This window comes from Melozone crissalis, unplaced genomic scaffold (assembly GCF_028551555.1).
Source record: "Melozone crissalis strain CALT ecotype California unplaced genomic scaffold, PUWL_Pcris_2 ptg000018l_1, whole genome shotgun sequence".
NCBI classification, from domain to species: domain Eukaryota; kingdom Metazoa; phylum Chordata; class Aves; order Passeriformes; family Passerellidae; genus Melozone; species Melozone crissalis.
The window spans coordinates 24164205-24181963 of record NW_026535796.1 but is presented as its reverse complement, the minus strand read 5'-3'; the positions used below and the strand labels follow the sequence as shown (position 1 = coordinate 24181963).

Below are 17759 nucleotides of genomic sequence, written 5' to 3'. Positions count from 1 at the left end.
AAGGGGAAATTTAGGATAGATATTAGAAGTTTTTTCCTTTGTGTGTGCTGAGACACTGGACCAGGTTGCCCAAGGAGGTTGTGAATGCCCCAACCCTGGCAGTGTTCAAAGCAAGGCTGGATAAGGCCTTGAGCAACTTGATCTGGTGTGAGGTGTCCCTTTCCAAGGCGGGTGGTATAGAACTAGATTGTCTTTAAGGTTCATTCCAACCCCTTAACAGTTTGTGATTCCATGAAATCCTCCGTCTCTTCATCACGGCAAGAGACACGGGCAGCACCACTAACCCGTGTGCCCTTTAAAACTCATACTCCATAAACAGAGGGAGCAAGCAATGAATTGTCAACATGTGCAAACCGCAGAAAGCGCTGATGTCATCGGGATTAAGGACGGACGCCGAGCGAGGTACAACAAGCGGAACAGCCCACTGGCAGCACCACCCTGCGGCCCGGGCGGCCCGGAGCGAGCGAGCGGAGCCGAGAGCCGGCCGTAGGCTCAGGCTCCTCCCGCGGGAGGCCGGCCGGCCCGGGCCCCGCCTGCCCGGCATGGCGGAGGAGCGGCGCTTTCTCTCGGCCTCCGGGGTGCCGATCGCGCTGCGGCGCCGCCAGCACAGCGCGTCGTGCCGGGAGCTGGCGGTGCGCGGCCCCCGCCTGCAGCTGCGCTCGCTCAGCGCCGCCACCTCCGCCGTCTGGCTGGCGGCCTACGGGCTCTTCGCGCTCTGCGAGGTACCGGCCCCGCCGCGGCTCGGGCCCGGCCCGGCTGCGCCCCTCAGCCCGTGTCCGCTGTCGCAGCGGGGCACCGCGGGAGTCCCACGGGCTGGGCAGCCTTGGCTAGCGGCGCCCGGGGCAGGCAGGGCGGCCGCAGCCCGTGGGAAGGCGCTCAGCGCCGCTCCGGGCATCCCCCGCGCCCCGGGGACGCCGGGCCGATGGGGTGTGCTGGCAAAGGGAGAGCTGTGCCAGCCTCAAGGCCGTGGGCTGCCACCTGCTCGCCCCGGTGTCATGTCGGGTGCCTCTGTTGGTTTGTAGCCTCTTAGACAGAGAGGGTAGATTTATGTCTGCGTGCTGAGTGATGCCTGGCACATACTTGTGAGTCCAAATAAAACGTGCTCACTTGGAGAGATGAGTTGTGAGAATCTGAAATTAAGGAGGAATTGAAGAAGGTGAATGATTTTTAATCCCCAAAAGGATTTTTTCTGAGAGACTCAGCACTGCACCATGAATGTCATCAATTTTCACAATTTTTGGATTTATCAAAAACTGGACCCAGATCAGTTATGTCCAGACTGAGTCCAGTAGCTTAACCAAACAAGCTGGTCACTGTGACCCATGCTTTGACTGTTTGCACATCCATTTTTTTCAGTAATCTTTCCTAAGAAATGAAGATAGAGATTGCATTATAAGTCAGTCGTCAGGAGTCAGACTGGAATAGATGGCTCATGTCTGAGTTTCATTTTTCATGAAAGCATACAGTGGGTTACCACCCACTGCCTTCCTGCTTGCCTTTACACACACTCCTGCAGCCTACATGCAAGTGACTGCAGTTCTTCTTTTTGCCAGGAAATCAGGTCTGAAAGTCTCTTTGTGGATTTCACTATTTGTACTTCATGACTGTTTTTTTCCCCTGTGATAGCAAACTTTTGGAGAAGTCCTGTATACTTCCTGAAGCCATGGCTTCTTAACTCACATGGTGGTACAGGCTCAGCTTGAATGGTGGGGCTGTGCAGTTCTTTAGGAAGTGTCTGTTATAACTCTCATTAGTGAGTAAGTGGCCTGGAGTTCTCTAAAACTTGTACCAGAAACAGATGGTAGGTTTTGGACCTTTAGAATTTATTACCAGGTCTTCAGATGACTTACTGTGGACTATAGTGTCATCAGTTATATGTTAAAATGTAACAGCAGTCCCAGGATTGCAGCATGCAAAAGACATTGATCCTTAGAAAAAGTACAGGATAAAGCAGATTTTCTTTGCATTGGTATTTAAGGCAAAAAGAGGCTGAGGTTTGAACAAGTTTAGACAGGCAGTTCATAGTAAGAAAACCACCAGGGCAGTGTTTATCCTGAAGGAGGGTTCCTCCACTGTGAAAATCCACCCTTGGTTCCTGTAAACATTTCACAACACTTTTTTGTCAGTGACATCATCTTTAGAAGTTGGCATAATGCACTCTCATTGACACAAATGGCTTGTTTGGATTGAGATTTCTGCATTGAACTTGGAAGGAAATAGAATTTTCTTGCAGTTTTTAGTTTCAGCTCCCAATTCTTTTAGTGCATACTGCTAAGACTGATTTAAACTTCACTACATATATATCAGCCAGTCAGGTGAATAAAATGACTCTACCTAAGTAAAAATGCTTTGCACCTGTAGCTTTAATATACAATTTACTGTGCAATTTTACTTTCTCTAAAGCTGTGTTAAAGTAATTGTAGTACCAGAGCTCTGCCTTTTCTTGTGTTACAGAACAGCATGGTGCTCTCTGCTGCCATCTTCATCACGCTGATCGGCCTGATCATCTACCTGCACTTCGTGAAGATTGACCAGGAATCCCTGCTGGTCATCGGCTCACTTGGCATTCAGGTGACTTCAGCCTATGCCTCAGGGAAAGAGAGCACAACCTTCATTGAGATGGGGCAAGTGAAGGATGTGGTTATCAATGAAGCCATCCATATGGTAATCATACTAAGTCTGTCTTCTTGTGTCTGGGCACACTCACAGCCAGTGTATTTTCATGAGCATGATTTACCAGAGCAATTAAACACAGCACTATCCATAGATTTACTAGCATCAGGAGCTTTATTTCAGATTTATTCCTTATTCTGTCATCTCTCACCTTCAAAGGAGAACTCAAACCAAACAAATAACCTCAAAAAGCCAAATCCATCCCTTGGATAATGCCACTGGCATTGAGCTAGTGGGTTTAGTTCTTTCTGTTATGCTGTTCTTACAAATCTTGATGTCCAGCTCCATATGTAATCAGGATGGAGATGAGAAGCTGTGACAACACAAACAATTGTTTTTCTTGTTGCCGGAGTTTTCTACAAAGCTCCTGTAGAAAAGCAGACCTTACCCTTCCAGCTAGGGTGTCTTCTTTTCAGGTTAAAAACTTAATAGAAAAAAATAGGCAAAATGATTTCTTTATTGAGTGAAAGCTATTGATAAAAATTTGTAGACTTGACTGTGACCTGGCAGGATTTGCCTTCAGCCCAGTGAGTTGAAACAGATCCTATTCCTGTGCTAACTCCAGGCAGTTTGATAGCATTTTTATACTCCAGTGACTTTTGTCTGTCTGTCTTGTAGCAAAAAGTTATCTACTACCTGTGTATCCTCCTCCAGGACCCTGAAGATCCTCAGGGAGTATCTGAGGTTGTGCCACTCTTTCAGGTGAGTTTGAATGGTGGAGAGATCCAGATGGTGGTCTCTGTGTGTGCATCAGTTGTCTAAGCATATTTTTTTTTCCGCTACAGTAGCTGGTGACAGTTGCCTTTCTCTGGCTGGGCTGTCAGGGTGGGTGGCACTTGAAGTCTCACAGAACTACGTAATGGGGATGGGTTTTTTCATTTGCTCTCCATTCAAACAGCAGGGAGTTGTGTCAGTCTGAACCCAGCCAGGAGTTTGCATGAACTAAAAGTCTTTGCCTCCCACAGGGTGCTGAGGACTTGTAGAGCTTTCTGTGCAGTCCTGTGCTCAGTTACCACCGTAACTCTGGCAATGTGCTGCAGTTGATTTTTCCCTTAGCTCTGTGTACCAAAAGTTCTCATAAATCCTCCTTGACATTCGAATGACTTCCTCTGCCTGCCCTGCTGACAAAGATCATGGTACAAGCAGTGACCAATTTGTTTAATGTATCATAACTTGTTTGTGTTGCCATTACCTCGTCTCCCCTCTCTCTTCTCTTGCTAACGTGTTCTGACTGTTCATAATCCCATTTTTGGAATGGATTTGCTTTGTGTGTGTTCATGCCTAACACAACAGTGCCCTTATCCATGAGGGGTGGTAAGCAGCACAGAGGTACCTCACTTCTTAGATTGCTGAGCTGTAGAGCCCTCTCTGTCCTTAATTCACCTGCTGCTGGTGACTGTTTTGTAATCTGCCAACAGTTTGTGACTGGATACAGTCAGTTTGAATACTTAGGAGTATAAATAGTCTATCCATTTACACTTTCTGCTAACTCAGTCCCACAATTGTAAAGATCTTTAGTAACAGTAATATAAATTAGATATTTAGTAACAGTAATATAAATTATATATTTCACATATAAACAAGGGGAAAAGTAGATTTGCTGGAAATCAACAACTACTAAATTCCAGATAGCTGCATTCAAGTACCTGATATTAGTTAGATATGTTGCTTTCCAGGTCTGCCTGGCATCTGTATTGCTGTATTGTTTCTCTTTCTTTTTTTTTTTTTTTTTTACCATTCAACTCTGACCAGTTTTGTTTTCATGGAAATACCTTAGCACTGGTAGAGTTGACTCCGGCAGCATAGGAGGTATGGAACTCTTCCATTTTGAAATGCAGTGCCTGTCTGTAATTATTTTAACACGCAAGTTAGTATGTTAGTTTTGAAGGAACAATGATTAGTACCTTTATTGTGTCTCCTTCACTGGGTTTCTCTAAGTTATGGCAGCCTTCAAAAATACAATTTTCTGTGTCACTCAGCCCAGGAGCCTCACTGCACTGATTTGACCTTTTGTTCTCTCAAGCAACTCTTGCAAGGAGGCATTTGATGGACTTTACACAGTAATGCTGTTGTGGGAGCTCAAAAGTTATAGGATCATAGTGACTGTGGGACCATGAAACTTTCACTTCCTTGCTGGTTTTCAGCTGGTCCAGGTTAGAATTGCTGAAAAATCATTGTACTTTGACCTCTGTTTGCTGTTTGGGTAAAATTAATTGGCGTTTCAGTTCAGAGCCTGATTCTCTGTTGTTTGACTTCTAGAGCTCCAAACCACGACTGGACTGCTTGATAGAAGTGTACAAAAGTTGTCAAGAGATCCTGGAGCAGAGGAAGACAGCTCCACAATCAAGTGAAATAAAATAGCTGAAAAAAAGACAGCAAACTTTCAGCAGGACTCAGAGGGACACATGGAAAAGCAAGAAAAACTGCCCCATTAGCAGAACTTTTTAGGCTCAGACAGAAGAAGCTTTTTCTTGCGTCTCCAGAAAAGAATTATGGGGAAATAGGGCAAAGGGAGACAAGAAAATGCATCCATTTTTTACTGTTTCATGCATCTGAAAATTATGCTAAAATTAGAAAATAACCTTGGCTGGACTGCTATAAGTATGCATGTTTTGTGTTTTTTTTAACCCTTTGTTTGAAAATCACACTCTAAATATCAAAGCTAATGTGTGGGATCAGATAGTAACTTCCTGAAGACAGGAAAATTTCAGAAGGACAAAACCAGAAAATTAAACTGTTGCATTCTGTTATGTTTAATGGAATAAACATAAAAGAGATCTGAAGACTGACCTCTTCAGGGATCTGCTTGAAGGAGTCCCATGTGATGGGGTCCCTAGAGGGAAGAGGGATCTGAGAAAGCTGATTGATAGTCAAGGATCATTTCTTCTGAGATCAAGAACAGTCCATCCCAATGAGCAGGAAGTGAAACAGAAATACCAGGAAGCCTGCATGGATGAGGCAAGCTGCTCCTGGCAATGCTTGAACACAAAAGGGAAGTGTACAGAGGGTGGAATTAGGGACAGGTGATGTGGGAGGAATATAGCAACACTGTTCAAGATGCAGTTAGAAAAGCTAAAGCCCAGCTGGCGATGAATCAGTTGAAGGATGTCAAAGGCAACAAGAATGGTTTCAGTAAGTGCTTAACTGTCAAAAAGAGCACAGGGAAAATGTGAATCCATTGCTGAATGGGGCAGGGCCTGCTGACACGGGACATGGAAGAGATGTGGCATTTAAAGGGCCACATGAGTTACTCTCAGAATATGAGGCACATGTGTTGTTGAAAATGATGGTAATGACAACTTGAATAAAGTTTTATTAATCTGTGCTCTTTGCAGTAACTCAAGGTTGGGAAATTCTTCTTTGTTGACAAGCTAAAAGTTACTGTAACACTTAACTGGTATTTTTCTCTCTATATTCCACAACTCCTTAGTAATATTAATGAGGTGACTGAAATGTCAAAAGCTAAACCCACAAGTTGGCAGGAGCCTGGATTCATGCTTATTTTGCATACAATGCTATACCATGCTTGTCCACATAATCTGTAAATGAACACTTGGCACCATACCATCATGCAATAAGGTAGAGATAGGGGGATTTGTGGTTTTTTTTCCACAGTCCTACAAAGTTTGAAAGACAGAGGTTAGTTAGCTCATGTCACAGAAGTATTCTCATTGTCCAAGTGAAAGGCAGCAGCTTGGGGAGGTGCCACTGCCTTTTGTGTCAGAAGAGAAAAGATGGCTCAACAGAGTGGACAGAGTCATGGGCTCAAGACTGTGCTGGAAGTGCTGACTATGCTGTAAAAGTCCTATGAAGTCCTCAGAATGTGCACTGAAGAAATTACCAAGAAGCTGTGTCACAGCAAGAAGTCTGAAAGATAGGTTCAGCAATCTTTTGAAGGAGTAAACATCCTATGCCCATGGTGTAGTTGCCCACTTAAGCTAAGAGAAAATCAGCAGAGAGAAACAAGGAATCAGTCTAGGGCAGGTTTATACCAGCTATGGTTTGTGCCTGGATACCAAACACAATCTATGTTCATTTTTGTTTACATCAAGAATATTTTGGCTTTTAAAATAGTTTATTTCATTCTGAGAATAATACACATTTAATTCATGGTTATTAATTCATGAGCTACATTTTATTAAGACCAAACAGAAATCTCACAGTATCTTCCAGACAGCCTTTTACTTACACACAGCAGTTAGGAACACAAAGGCTTTTGTCATCTCATTCTATGCAGCATTAACAGTCATTGCCAAAAGCATTGATTAAAATAAAAAATTATTTTCTCTACCAAAGAATCATACAAAGTAGGTATCTACATAGGGTGGGGTGTTTGAAGACAGGTAAGCTATAAATAGGAGGGGTGTGTGCATCCATCAGAGTGGGGTGGTCCCTGAAACACTCAAGTATTGGTGAATATTTTTAAGAAATAAGGAAGAAAGAAAGAAAGTTTTGTGTATCATGCTTCTCAATTTAAAGTGCAATTGTGGCAAAAAATAATGAGTTTCAGGAGAGCTGCTGTTTATTTAACATCTCTGCTTCCTGTTTGCCCTGGTACAAGTCTCCTCAAGTCTCTGAGGACATGAGGAAATACAGCCTGGGGACTTCTATGCCTTGAGTGTCCCCAGCACTGATGACAGCTCCAGCCTATTCTGAAGCAGCTTTGTTACTGGTGGGATACCAGAAGCAAATTGTCAAACTGACCTTCAGATACAGAAGAAATTGTCAGGCACAGGTGACAGAGTGAGCAGGAGTAACACTGTGTATTCTATCTGACACTGCTGAACTAAGGTAATTGTGAGAGAGAGGGGAAATACAAGCTACTATCAGGACATAGAGAGACTGGAAAGTATCTAAGGGAAAACAAAAATTGCTAAATATCTTCTTAAAGTTATTTTTGGCTCAGAAAACTTCTACCCTCCTCTGTACCTTCAAGGGATGGTCTTTAAATTCATAACAAGTGGGTACATTACAGTATGTGCAAATCAGGTCACTGTTCATAGAATCTTTTCCTGTCTTAGGTCTGCCATACTGTTTCTGTAAGTCACCAGAGGATGGTTTGGGATTGGGTTTGTTTTGTTTGGTTGTTTGTGGTTTTTTTTCTTTTATATTACAAAGATGCTGATGAGGGATTGCTTAGAACATATTTTGTCTGCCCCCTGCTCTTCTCTTTTAGTCTGTGGCCTTGCACTCATCATAAGCATTAAAAAAATCCTTGATCTATCGGCTCCCCCGTGTGCATTAGTTGGATGTGTCAAGGTTGGGTGGCAGGAACTAAGGAGTAAAAACACTGGTATGGTTGGTTTGTTTATTTGCAAATAACTGGTTTGCTATTACTGACTTTGGTCCAGTGGTTGGATTAATACTGTTTTAATTTGGGAAAGCTGCCCATGAATGCATAATTATTATGAAATTGAATGTGGTACTTTCCAAAGTGCAGTTATTCTTCCTTAGCTTTTTTAGAATGCTTCTCAAAATAGCTGAACTTAAACTAAGTAGATTTAGATTTTTTATGAAGAACTGATATTTTTCCTTTATTTGTTTAAAATTCAATAACTTTCTCATAATGAGGTCACTTTGAAACAGATAAAAAAAAATCAAACCTACCAACATTCTTTAGGAAAGTCAGAAGAACATGAGTACACAATTGCTGACTACCTCCTCCTTGCTTATGGTACATGAAGGAAGCAGGAGTTTAAAAGCAGCAGCTTCTGTCAAGTCAGAATGGCAGAGCTTGTCTGGGAAGTTCTGTCCTAGTTGCTGAAAGACAGAAAAAATACAAAATTTGCTTGCCTTGTCTTTTTTTTTCTGAGATAATGTGCAGTTCCAGACACATCTACAACAGTGGTTATCAGAAGTGTTAGAAAGTGCTTGTCTGAGAGCGGAGCATGTGACACACGGAGCCCTGCCCTGCAGCAGCAATCTGATGTTCATCTATTGCATAGAACAGTGTCAGTTTCCAAAAGGCACCGGTCCTGTAGGTGCCAGGGCATTCTCTGACACTGTCCAGGTCCCAGGTGTTCCCAGTACTCAGCATGAAAGGACCCTAGGCTTCCACCTTTATTTAAAGTTGAAAATACTCTTAAGTACTGTTGAACTCTAATTCTATACTCACTATTTCAGGTCTGAAATCACCCTTGACTTGCATCAGAATTATTCTTGTGAGTTTAATTCCTCTTCCTTCTTAGCAATGTCTTTCTTTCATGTCTGAGCAATAACACAAAAGTTTATGTTGTTTGAAATCTGAAAATGGGAGGGATCAAAGAAAATATATGTACTTGTAAACCAAGGCATTACAGTAGGAGATGGAAGAATGAGTGCAGCTGTAATGACTGGAGCACTGTGCAGGCAAATGACCTGAGGAATGGTATTTTGGATGGAATGTGTCACAGAAAGGAAACTCCCACACAGTCCCCCAAATCAACTTTTTTTTTAAGAGAAAGTACACTGCCTCTACCTCTAAGGAACTTTGTCTATTATTATGGAAAAGGAATCAGAGCCTGCATTAATCTGTGGTATATAACCAACAAAATCAGCTCATGTGGAACAAGCCCTTAGAGCAGGGTGGGCCCCTTTGTGCTTCGGGGCACGGAAGGGAAAAAGCACCGATTTTCAGTCTCCCAGGGCTTCTTAGCAGGTGCTTGGCTTGGTGAGGGCTGTGTGGAACACAGCAGGGAAGGAGTCCAACGATAGTTAATGTAGCTGGCAATCAGAAGTGTTGCTTCAACAATCTGGGGAAAAGAGAAAATGATTAACTGTAGGTCAATTACAGGTAAGAATGCCCTTTGATTTTAGGATCTATTGACTGCATGGCTTTTGTAAATGGCTTTCTCCCATGGAATTGTTCAGTTTTAAAATGAAGCCCTGTCTTTAAGAGTTAGGTAGAATAAGTCTCTTGTTGAAAGGTTCCAGCTTACAAAGGATCTGCTGAATATATATAGCTAGTGCAGCAGCCACAAGTACCAGTCCCCAGGGCTTGTACAAAACACCCAGCCCTGATGCTGCCAGCTGGAAAGAAACTCACTTTTCATTTGTAATTACCTTTGGAATTGCCATTGTGAAGAGGAGTTTTTCAGTGCTATTTTTTCCAGAACTTCTTTCTTTCATTTTACTGACTACAATCATGAAGTCATCTCGACAGCCTCCAAAGGTCAGCACAGAAGAGTATGAATAAGAGACTTTCAAATGCTGCAGACAGAGAGTTTGAAAAAGTCATAGTTCTGTAAAAACCTCCAAATGTCTACCTTAAACTAATATATTAGTTTATATTGCTACTTCCTGCAAAAACACCAGATCTCCACCAGTGAAGGGCAGTAGATGGCTCTAAAGGTAAGAACCGGCAGAGAAAGCTCAAGTGAAAATTGCATTTCTAGTTTTCTCCTGGTGTGCTCAAGGCGTCACTACTTCATAGTACAGATTTTGTTATATTCCAGATGGTGGTAGTAAAGCACACACCACTGAGATTTTGCAAGATGTATGAACATGTTTGCTGCCCTACCTTAAGCTGCAGCTGTAATTTTCCTTTGTCTGTGGAGTGTTCAAACATAACACTGCCTTCCCTCATCTCTGACTTTTACAAACTAACTTCTAATAATAATTCACATTTGAAGTTAAAGACAAACTGTTAGTGACTTTCACTGGACTCATGGGAATGTCTTTCTGTGCTAGGTAAGGTATTCCTCTGAAAGAGTGTTCCTCAACATACCATTGTGTTATAATCCAGTATGCTGATACCATCTTCGTTCACAGCTATCCAGACTGGACTGTCTTCCAGGGAGGAAGGCAAAATAGGCTAGAGAGAAATAAAATTATGAATTCAGGTATTTCTTGAACACCACAGAATGATATTTCTGATATAAATGTTGAGATTTAAGGATAAAGTGAAGATGAGAAAAAATCCTAAAGGCTTATTACTAAAGGCTTACTGGTGTGACCTGGTTTGATTTTTAAGACAGCTTTCCCCAAAATTTGGAATAACATTTTCAGATTTACATACACTTTTTGGAGTAGTGGCACAAGAGATACAAGGATAACAAAGCCTTTGAAATTAATTAGATGCCATCAGTGTGGTTAAAAATGAAGGAAATGCTAGGACAGAGCAACAGCATGGCAACTCTGCTCAGCACACATGTTTATACTGCTCCTATCTGTCAGGAAGGCAGTGAAACCTGCTGGTTTCTATACCAAGTACCATCACATCAATGCCATTTTGTTTCTTACAAAATCTTACAGCAAATGTGCATCAATTGTCTGTTGAAGATGACTTGTTTTGATTAACAACAGAAAATCTTTCCTGGGAATCTGCTATTACATGGCTAATGCCATAGGCTTTGCTGTTTAATTGCTGAAAAGTTATAACATGCATTAATCATCAGGAATACCAACATTATTTCACCTGTGGGTCCACCTATTCTATATTCTGATTCTTCAGTATACTGAATTACATATTCTGTCAGTAGCCTCAAATACCAGTAACCTCTTTTAGTCCTGACAGTGGAAATAATTGTCTTTCGAAAAATATATTGTATATTTATTACTATTTATTTTCTTGTATATTTATTCAGGAGGTCCCTTTCATCATTAGACTTTTCTTCTGTAACCAGAGCAGCTTTGACTTCAAAACAAGAGACATTCCCTCAAGCTTTCAGCAGCAGAAATTTCTGCTGGGATGGGAAAGATGGTTAATGCCAAAACCTGTCTGATTTCTCAGACAGCCATTATGTGCTAACAAATTAGTTCAGGCATGAGCAACAGGCACAGAGCTCTAGCCTGGAATGGGGTGAGGGATGGTACAAGCTGCTGGGGGAAGCACTCCCTGCAGCTGTTCTTTGCTCTCCCACCTGTGGGCTGGCTCCTTACCCAATGTGTACTTTCATTTCTGTTTCTGCAACAGGACATTAAGAGTACTTGCCTCTCCCATGTGGCAAGGAAAGCATCCAGTTCTGTGTCAAGCAGAGAACAGGACTAAAGTAGCAATTCTCCTTACAGCTGGCACTAGCTGCCAGGTGTGACTTAGGGGTGACTCTTCCCTTCCTCCCCCACTGTGGTATGTAAATGTTATTTTTTAAACTACCATTGCAGCCTTGATGTCCAGGAAAACTGCTGCCTCAGAAAGCTTTGGCAAGGCTTGTAAGGACAGGTAGTAAGTATCTGCACCATGATCAATTGACACAGCCAGGGAACTTTCAGTATTTATTTACTGAGCACTAGCAACCCCTAGTGCTTAGAATATACTTGTCTTCTTTTTCAACCTATATGGTACCAGGGCTGCTCGTTCAGAACAGAATTGTTCAATTTTTTCCCTTTCTGAAATACAAGCATTTTCAACCTGTGTTACCAGAGGCTGTAGGTATGTCTCTTCTCAGATAATTCACTCTTGGAAACAGAAAAACATGTGCTCCAGTTACCTTAGCAGCAAATATTTTGGTTCCAAAGAGAGGCCATTTCCGGGCCACCGTCAAATAAATTCGAATGCATTCTGGGGGAGAGCATCCCTGCAGCACCATCCACTTTGTCGCCAGCCTGTCGGTCAGCTGCCTTTAGGAATCCAAGACACAAGACAGTATTACTTACTAATGTCTTCCAAGGAAAGATATGTAGACTTGGAACAGTTAATAAATGTACTTCTTCACTCCAAAAAGGTTATTCTACACAGCACTTACAGATGGGGCTGTTAGCACTATCAGTTCTACAACCTGAATTTATTTTAGCTTTTCTCTACTTCCACATACTTGCTCACCCTCCTCATATCTTGCCTGTAGTATGCTTTATAAGGAGTGGCAATATGTATTAACTCACTCTTGATTTGGCTCACTAGGGATGGTTTGGCAGCTACCTTGCTACATGCAGATGGAATTTGCTTCCAAAAGGAGGTAACTGTGTTACTTCCACCACTGCATCCCTAAGCAGCTTAGGATCTCTAGGAAGACCATTCTCTAAATCAGATAGATCTGAGATCTGTGGCAACATCTGAATTTTCTATTTGAGCTCTCTGCATCGTGTATGAGAATTTCTAAGTCAGAACACCAAAAAACCCTGCCAAAATATGTCCTACCAGAATTACTGCATGGCCTAAAGCAACCCATATAAGCTGGCTTTATGGCTTATTGAAAATGTTAGGCACCTGGATTCAATTGACACTTGGGGGAAGTGTAAAACATAAAACTCAGAATTCATCTCAGGCTTGGGTTAGTTTTTTGAAACTGAGATGCCTAATTTGGAAGTGAAAGGCCTAAACTTCTTGTCTATGGCAAAACTAGTTGGTGATTTGTCTCTTTTTATATTGCTTTTTCTTTTAAGGGAGCCTTTTCCTGACACTTTTCTTTGTTTGCATTTCTACATCAGTAATCTTGACAGGGCTCCTTGAAAATTCTTAAATGTAAAGGCAATTTGACAAGTAAAAGCTGAGTTCAGTACAAAATATTGAAGAACCAACAGCTTACCTGAGTTGTTCAGGAGTAATGTTTTGCTTGTAATGTTTGGGGTAGAATTTATCTAAAACCTGGTGGAGAAGATGCTGCATTTTCAATTGTGATGGTCCCCCAGGACTTGAAGATCCTGGTCGATCCAAATCCCCATATTCCACCTAAGACAACATTATAGTTTATAGTGCAACAGAACTATGAGGTTCTTAATGCAGTAGAACATTCCATGAGTTCCCATACTGATAACTACTGCGTTTATTAGGCATGCAAAAAGACACAGCTGGGGAATGTTGTCTGCAGCATTAACCAGAGCAAATGCATACAAAAGAGCAACCACTGAGGACATGACTGCCCAAGGAATTATCTACTGATCCAAGAGAGTGGAACATGAGCTCGGCCAGGTATGTGTTGTGAGGACATACATCTGTATAAACTACCAGGCTTTGGGGATTTATTCTCAATTGGCCAATTAAAAGAACAGCATATTTGTAAATAGTTTGGACCACATCCCTCACTTCTTTACCTCAGTTTACACTGTTTTAACAAATACAACACTCAGTTTCAGGTCAGTAAAAAACTATTATACTGCTTGTCATGCCCACAACCCACAATGTGGGTTTTATGTGGTAAAATACTAAATGCAAGCCTGGAGACCTAATAGAGGATCTTAGAAGATGCTCCTCCTGGGTAAGAAGGTATTGGCAGTGTAAGAGGAGAAGATTTTACTATTAATGGGATTCTAGCGCTGGTGCTATTTCCATATCTCTACTAAGGTACTAATTGGAGCAGGTACAGTGATGGTTCAGCCTCACTCTTTTTTCCAATATTTTTCTTGAGAAGGAAAGGAGAGGCACAGCTAAAGCAAATTTCCCTACAGCTATAGGTATACTACTATAATGTATCTGTCACGGTACATCTGATGGTGACACATCACACTGTATGTTTGATGTGCCTTTGATGTAAAAGGGAGCTGCTTATTCAGACATAGTGTACAGATGAAGGAGGGCAAAAGAGAGGATTTCTGCCATACTCACCTGAGCCATTAGAGCCACCATTTCCAGAGCTAATTCCTTATTAACAGGAAACCTTCCATTGGCTATTTCATTGCTCACTTGGAAGGCCAGCAGCAACCGCTCACGGTCTGTCTCACCTTTGGCCTGGCTCCGGAAATACAGTCTAAAAAATAGGGAGGATTGTGAAGGTAAAAAGCTACTGTGAACAGAAAGTACAGCTGGGAACTTAAATCAAGGTGAGGCAAAATAAAATGTGGTTTGTTTTTTTTTTTTTCACTGAGGGGGTACTGGACAGATTTGGAAGCTGAGGTGCTTCCTTTATGAACAAGACTTGAGCAAGGAGGCTCAAAACATGCATTCTTGCTTAGGAAGCTATTTGAATTCAGTAAGCCAGCCATTTCTAGACAGTGAACCCTTATTAAACACAGATAAGTCAGTGTCCATTCATCCCAATCAAGCACAGATAGGCAATATTTAAATTATGGCCTTCTCTGCTTATCACAGAAAAGAGAACTACCTCTGCTCTATGTGTATAAGCTTCTCTGAGGCAGCCTTGTAGACTTGCCAGCTTGGACTTGACCACTTACACAGAAGGCTTATTAAAAAATGCCTCAGTATGCTTCAGCAGGACATAGGAGACCCAATTACAGACTTTGTTCAAGGAAACATGCTAGTAAATCAAAGCATCCTATTGTTTTGTATTCCATCGACACTTGGAATTTTTTTGAAGTGGTATAGTAAGATTACTAGTTGAAGTTGAAGACACCAGCTTGGGGAATGCTTCCCAGAACCACTCCTCATACTTAGAGGCCACAGCAACTAATTCATATATTAATTTCAAGCTGCATCTATGGCTATAAATTCTACTACATGAGATATTCATTTCAGTGGATCAATTTATTTATTTTTATGTCTCTTTGAGATTAACTACACTCTTAGGACCATACTGACCTTACAAATGTCTTATCAGAGTCCTTGGTGTTAGAACAGTCCAGCCTTGGAAAGACCATATCAAAACATCCTTGCTGTCTAGCCTATGCACATTCCAGCTCAACAAAATAATACTGCAAAATTTCACTCCTGAAACAAATACAACCTTCTGGGTCAAAAGCAATACTGCTTTCAGCTCTATTATACCAACTAACAAAGCTGACAGAAATTTGTCTCCAACGTTACAGTCAACAAAATCTTCGTATGTTCAATACTGAACTCTCTGTTCACTTTTGGGGCAGCTTTTGTTTCGCCTGCAAAGAGAATTCATTCCTTTTTCTCATACAGCTCTTGGTTTACTGTAATTCAGAATTCCTACCTGTATTATAAGTGATTAACTTGTTCCAATTTTTCATTTAGATCTTTGTCTTTTACTTCCCCTTCTCTACCATCTTTCATCATCTTATTTTTCTTTTTTTACAAAGTTTGGACACTGCTACTACACATCTCTTCTACAGCTCATATGATTTAGAACATCGTTCTTGTATCTTTTTCATCTTTGTGATTGTTCACTTAATTGCAAGGTGTGGCATACTTCTTTTCACTAGTGATTTTTCCTCTAGGTCTCTCTTCCTCTCACCTAACACACATTCTTCAACTGTGTTTTAGGATCTAGGCAAATGAAATTGTGCCAAGGATGCCTTTTTGTGCTACAGGTAGTTGTTAACTATTTTAAAGTCTATTCTGCTATTGCAAAGTGGTTTGGGTTTTACCCCTAGGCCATTTGCTTTTGTAAATGCAACAGACAAAACCCATCACATCTCCTGTAGGATTTAACTGCATCTTAGCTAAAACAGTTTTGGTACCAATGATACTATAAATTACTGGTCATTTACACAGATATATGCAGTCTAGAATGTTTAATTAACAGCAGTAGTAAGGCCACCCAACAGAGAACAGTACCTGTTCTTGTAGGTCAACTTTACAATTCTTGTGCCACCTTCATATTTCCCAGGATGCAATTCTTTTAAGGCCTGTTCCCATTTGGAAATGACATCACAGATCTTTTAAAAATATCAAGGAGAGAGGAGACACAAACTTAGGTGAAATTTATGGCCAAGGCTTGAGGGGAAAGTAAGTGAATAAAATATTGTGAGACACAGAAGATAAAGAGACAGACTGGATCAGGATAAACAAGCTCAAAGTGACAAAACACATCCTTTTTCTATTGCACAGTATGTAAAAACAAAAGCATTCCAACTGAAAACTCCAGCTCTAACTTGCAGGGGCACACATGAATTCTGGTCTGGTAGTAATTCTCGTGGCTATGCCCATGTTAACAAGTAGCAAAGCTCAGGAGGAACAGATCTGCCCAGAGAAACTCCCGTTCCTAAGTCTCCATGCCCACACCAGTAGCCCGACTGAGTGACCTGAAAGTCCTTTACTATGTTGGATGACATCTTCCAGTTCATGTTTCATGCAAAAAGAATCAATTTCATGCTCTCAGGTTACTCCTTAATGTGAGTCAAAGCATGGTTAATAGGAATGATTGGTAGGTTTACTTCAAAAGTCCCCTCTTGAGCCAAACTAAAGCACTAATGTCCTCTGAACAGCAGCAGAATGTGCATGGCTGCACCAAACCTTTGGATGTGTATGTCCAAATTTTGGGAACATTTGGTCCTAGAGTCTAACTTTGTAACTCAAACATTTTTCATAATAACATGGTTTCTGTTTGTTTTTTTCTTCCATTCAGCTCCTCCTGGTTATTCTAGCTCTTTTTCAAGTGGTCTAATGAAGGCCCCTACTTCTCTTTTGATGGCATCTCAATGAAAGGAATGTGAACTTAAGAAGCCACATAAAATACATAATCAGATCTCTAACCCTCTCTTAAGCTACTGAGATTTACTGGTTATTATTTACTCGCCAAGGCAAAGCGATGCCTTTGATTGTCTCAAGCTCCTTTGTTTACTCTGATACTTCATCTCTCCAGATGGTCCAATTACCAGCAAAGCTCCAGATTACCTGATCTATATCAGGCCATGAAAACAAATGATATAATTTGGCATCATCTGTGGTAGTTTTCTTTCAAACCATCTACTTCAAAGTTATTGGTGTCTTCTTCCTTGGTTGTTTAATGTGAAATTTTACACTGTGTAAAATTGATTGTTTAAGTTCCCTACAGTTATCAGGACCTCTTCAAAGTTGCACTACAACTATTCCTCCATTAATGCTGTATTACAAGTTATTCTCACAGATTTGTACCAAAATCTGATGGGTCTCATTCATGGCAGCCAGCCTGCACAGTTAAGGCAGTCACTCAGCTGCAGCATGGGTAAGAATCTCCATATGAAAGTCACATGTGCTAACACTTCATTGGCTTTCTTTTTCCCCTGAGCTAGGGCACAACACTCTTACAGTGAGGCCATACTCAGTCAAGCTTTCTCCCCTCTGTACGCTTATCAACAATGAAAGCCTGAGTTATCTGGAGACAGCAAGGAGATACTTCATAATCCAACAGATGGAATTTATACAGACATGCCAAAAGATTCACAGCCTAACAATTCTGTCTCAATTAGGAGTGTCACATTTGATGTCAGTTGTAATATCTGATCATGCTGGCCTAGCTCAGTCATGTTTCAATTTTGTAGTGAAGACAAATTAAACTTTAATATGCACTAAAATTTGAGTTAGACCTTTTAAAAATTGACCAATTTATCAC

General features: G+C 41.3%; 2 protein-coding genes across 5 annotated transcripts in view; one reads left to right on the top strand and one right to left on the bottom strand.

Annotated features, from left to right (window-relative positions):
* The first annotated feature begins 542 nt into the window (after positions 1–542).
* Positions 543–6587, top strand: PIGH (phosphatidylinositol glycan anchor biosynthesis class H). Its single transcript, XM_054275413.1, has 4 exons — positions 543–722; positions 2455–2664; positions 3292–3375; positions 4933–6587. The coding sequence occupies exons 1-4, from the start codon at positions 543–545 to the stop codon at positions 5032–5034; spliced, it is 576 nt and encodes a 191-aa protein (XP_054131388.1). The 3' UTR covers positions 5035–6587.
* The window catches only part of PLEKHH1 (pleckstrin homology, MyTH4 and FERM domain containing H1), a 45404-nt gene continuing 34180 nt past the window's right edge, over positions 6536–17759 (bottom strand). For 2 of the 4 annotated variants that reach the window (XM_054275408.1, XM_054275410.1), the window contains exons 22-28: positions 16004–16104; positions 14132–14273; positions 13116–13258; positions 12081–12210; positions 10379–10465; positions 9715–9861; positions 8621–9404 (exon numbers count right to left, since the gene is read on the bottom strand). In XM_054275408.1, coding sequence (XP_054131383.1) covers positions 9228–9404; positions 9715–9861; positions 10379–10465; positions 12081–12210; positions 13116–13258; positions 14132–14273; positions 16004–16104 — 927 coding nt within the window. In that variant the 3' untranslated portion in view covers positions 8621–9227. Of the gene's footprint in view, positions 6612–6641; positions 8434–8620; positions 9405–9714; positions 9862–10378; positions 10466–12080; positions 12211–13115; positions 13259–14131; positions 14274–16003; positions 16105–17759 lie in introns of those variants that run through there. The other 2 variants (XM_054275412.1, XM_054275411.1) reach the window with 2 other exon arrangements.

What these genes read in the sequence shown, in the direction of transcription:
- PIGH (XM_054275413.1), top strand. Translation starts at nt 543, where the DNA reads ATGGCGGAGGAGCGGCGCTTTCTCTCGGCCTCCGGGGTGCCGATCGCG. An exon ending in GGCTCTTCGCGCTCTGCGAG is followed by an intron (nt 723 to 2,454) that starts GTACCGGCCCCG and finishes CTTGTGTTACAG; the next exon opens with AACAGCATGGTGCTCTCTGC. An exon ending in AGGTTGTGCCACTCTTTCAG is followed by an intron (nt 3,376 to 4,932) that starts GTGAGTTTGAAT and finishes TTTGACTTCTAG; the next exon opens with AGCTCCAAACCACGACTGGA.